At 29.8% G+C, this 3,793-nt stretch overlaps 1 protein-coding gene across 3 annotated transcripts in view; it reads right to left on the reverse strand.

Moving 5' to 3' along the window:
• Positions 1-1,038, reverse strand: part of LOC107642552 (GDSL esterase/lipase EXL3-like) — a 25,386-nt gene extending 24,348 nt beyond the window's left edge. For 2 of the 3 annotated variants that reach the window (XM_016345947.2, XM_021122868.1), the window contains exons 1-2: positions 726-1,038; positions 505-635 (exon numbers count right to left, since the gene is read on the reverse strand). In XM_016345947.2, the coding sequence (XP_016201433.2) occupies positions 505-635; positions 726-1,020 (426 nt within the window). In that variant the 5' untranslated portion in view covers positions 1,021-1,038. The remainder of the gene's footprint in view (positions 1-504; positions 636-725) is intronic. The other variant, XM_016345948.2, reaches the window with a different exon arrangement.

Here is a 3,793-nt window from a genome sequence, read left to right on the forward strand (position 1 = left end):
ATGATCATTTATATATTTTCTCTCGTGTAAATTTTCAACGCAAACGAATTTATTATTAATAAATAATTTTGTCTGTATTGATGATATTTTAATATGTTTTAATTATTCTGTAGGTCTCTATAGTTTTATTGAATTTTTAATTAGTTCTCTATATTTTTTATACTTTTTTTCTTTTCAATTGAATCATTATATCATATCAAATATTGTAATTAAGTCCCTGGCTCCCTGCCGTTGTTAAATAAAATGAATATGCCTAATACTCGACTGAATATTCTGTATAGTTTAGTAGAATATTCCATTAATTCCAACGTTTTTGTCACAGTGGGGACTACTTAATTACAAAATCTGATACAATATAAAAATCCAACTGAAAAGAAAAAAAAAATATAAAAAACTAATTAAAATTTGATAAAATTATAGATAGCAACAGAATAGTTAAACCTTTCAATATCAATAGAATAATTAAACCTTTCAATATCAATAAAAGATAATAGCGTAGCTTACCGCTACTTTTGAGGTAAGAGGATCGTATCCAGCGCCTCCCGAGGCAAAACTTACACCAGTGAGAAGTTCTTGAAGTTGCAGATTTGGATCGAGATAAGGTGGCAAAATATCTTTTACTCCAAATATTTCAGCTGGAAAAAAATAAAAAAATAAATAATTGAGTTAGAAGATGTTGATTATGTTGACTACTACATGCAATGGCACGTAATTGAAGTTTGTACCAATGAAATCTGAAGGGACTAAACCATTGCTGAACCTCCCATTAGGTTTATATCCTCCAGCAGCAAAGTCTCTACCATATGGTGGGAAATTGCATTTCGCAATGGTTTTGATGTAGTTGTTGTTACCTGTGTCCACTATGGAGTCCCCAAACACAAAGATGGCTGGTACACTTTCATTATTCTTTCCTACATTCTGTTCTTGACAGCTCATACCTTTGACAAAACATGAAATAATAACAAGAATGACTACATGAGAAAGATGACAAGGAATCGCTTCAAAGATAAACCTCATCATCTTTAATTTTGAGACTAGAAAATGGTGCCAAGCAAACAATGATTTTGCTAACCATGTAACTAAACGTAGTTTCAGCAATGTATATATATTATTGCAAGCTATATTTATAGACATTTCTTTAAATATACGAGATAATTATGGTTCAAATATTAAATTATATACTGATGTTATTTTGTCTTAATTATATATTAGTGCAGGATGAGACTCAAATTTATGGATATGGAAGGCTTGGGTGTGATCTGTCCAGACATGGAGTTATGGCGTACAAGACAAATATGTGGGACAGCTTTTTCTAAGCCAAAAGGAGAACAACTCGGACCATGCCAGTTCTTTGGTCATGAAATTTTGCTTCACAAATTGCATGGTCTGATTTGCAGCTGATGGAATTTGAAATCTGAAACGTGGAATTTTTATTGTTCTGGGTAATTTTTTTTTACGTTTTGAGGGACACAACTCGCAGAGTCCGAATTCTGCTTCCTCTCATTCCACAACGAGGTGAAGCATCCCTCCTCCTCATACGCGAGTCCAACACTTCCTTTACTTCCATATTCAAATTAAAAAGCGTAGGATGACAAATATTTTACATTTTAATTTAAAAACTTTAGATTCATGTTTTAGGAATAATATTTTTTTTTATGAATATTTCATGCACTACTAACTTGAATTACACCAAATCTCATTAATTAATTTTGTAAAATATTTATATGATATACGTATAGTTATAGAAAATATTTAAGTCACTTCTTCACTTGAAATTTCATGGGTAATATATGGAAATTAATTTTCATGGATATTACAACACATATTTGTTGAGTAAGTCAAGAGGTAGGTGAGGATCATGCATGATCATGTGAGTTGAAGTGTGTGTTTAATTATAAGCCATGAATTTTTAACGTAAAGAACGCTCCAAATATATAGTGTAATTTTATCATAATTAACACTATTACTAGTGTGATTATTGGGTCTCATCTCATACATATTAATTATATTTGGTTGGTATTTTTATAAATTCTGCTACTTCTTTTCTGATTTACAACATAATATTCTGCAAAAGTTGGATCAATTTGGTTAAAAACGTATTTCTGAGATTTTGCACAAATTGTCAATAACATTCAGTCAAGAATGTAGTTAGAAATTCGAACAATTGAACAACAAGATGCAAGTTATATTTCACCGTCAATCACAGTTTATAGAAATTCGAACAATTGGGATATTTATAAAATTGGAGATGATAACTATGACTTCTGTTGGATCTGCACCATATAGTGTTAGATTGTTATTTACCAGTTAGTTTAGTTCAAATTATAGGTAGTCAGTTATAGTTCACAAGTGAATAAAATCTCTTGCATTGTAGTGTTACCTAGATCAGCAAACACATCCAGCAACTACACCTCTTATATATATATATATAAGTACAATAATGCGATTGAATTCATTCCAATTATTTTATTACTCTTGGATTCAATACAATGTGAATGATTAATATGAGAACCTTATTCTGAATAAATAGTTATAGAACCTAGCCCACAACAGCCCCCAAATATCATCGTTAGTCCTAACTAAAAAATTGTTAATTAATTAGCATTCTTTAAGCATAATAATTGTGCAAACGCCAATAAGTTATAATTCAAATGACATAGGGTCTGTTTGGATAGGTTCATAAGTGACTTTTTTTAACTTTTATATTATGAAAAGGTGTAGTATTATTGTTTGGTACAATTTTCAAAGCAAAATTGTAACTTTCTAAAAAGCTATTTTGGTGCTTAAGAGGAAGTTAAAAAAATGACTTCTCTCATAATAAAAAGTTTTTTATCACTTTTCTCTTAAAATAAGTACTTTTAGAACTAAAAAACCAAACACAAAATAACTTATTTATAAGCTACTTTTAATATAAGTATTTATTATTTAAGCTATTTTTTCAAAAGTAACTTAATTAAGTTGTTTATCCAAACTGGGCCATACTCTCTTCATAGTCACCTAAGAAGTCATGGATTCGAGTCTCCCTATCGTTAGTATAAAAATAAAATAAAATAAAAATTGCGCAACTACACTAACATGGCTTATAAGCTAAGGGCACATGGGAGTCTTCAAGACTAGCTAGCTGTGAGTAAATTTAAGAGTGGGTATGGCAGATTCAGGTTGAAGTTGAAGTTGAAGACGGTTGGGGATTAAAGGGGTATGGGTTTCCACACTCAAAATTAAGAAAACGTGCATGTTGCACTCACTCATCAGACAAGTAGACAAATGCATTCAAGGATCAGATTTTCAAAATGCGGCGCAGCAGCACAAACAAACCCAGAAATTAAAGAGTAGCTACAAATATATATATAACTAAGAAATGTGTTTCTAATACTAATGAGTAATGACTAAAACTCTGATGTCTTAGACGAGAGATTCAATTAGTAGAAGCATGAAATATTTAATGAACTTTGTTTATTATGTCAAATTTCTTTCATTTTTTTTAGCTGGACCAAATAAATACCACACAATGACAAAACAAAATCCTCAATGTACAGAAATTTTCCTACGCAATACTACTTACCTAGCTAGGAATTTAAGAAAAATGTAATTGATGCTGTTTTCGTATATAACTTTTTTTTTATATGATAAAATATGTTTTTTATCTTTTAATATTTATTATTATACAAAAAATACACCTATCGGCCTATCCTACTTTTAAAATCAGTATAGCAACTGGAGATTATTTTTCTTATTATTATAAAAAAAAACATATCCACAATGTTTTTTATATAATAAAAAAGATGCATGAATA

This window comes from Arachis ipaensis, chromosome B05 (genome assembly GCF_000816755.2).
Source record: "Arachis ipaensis cultivar K30076 chromosome B05, Araip1.1, whole genome shotgun sequence".
In the NCBI taxonomy this organism is placed as follows: Eukaryota; Viridiplantae; Streptophyta; class Magnoliopsida; order Fabales; family Fabaceae; genus Arachis; species Arachis ipaensis.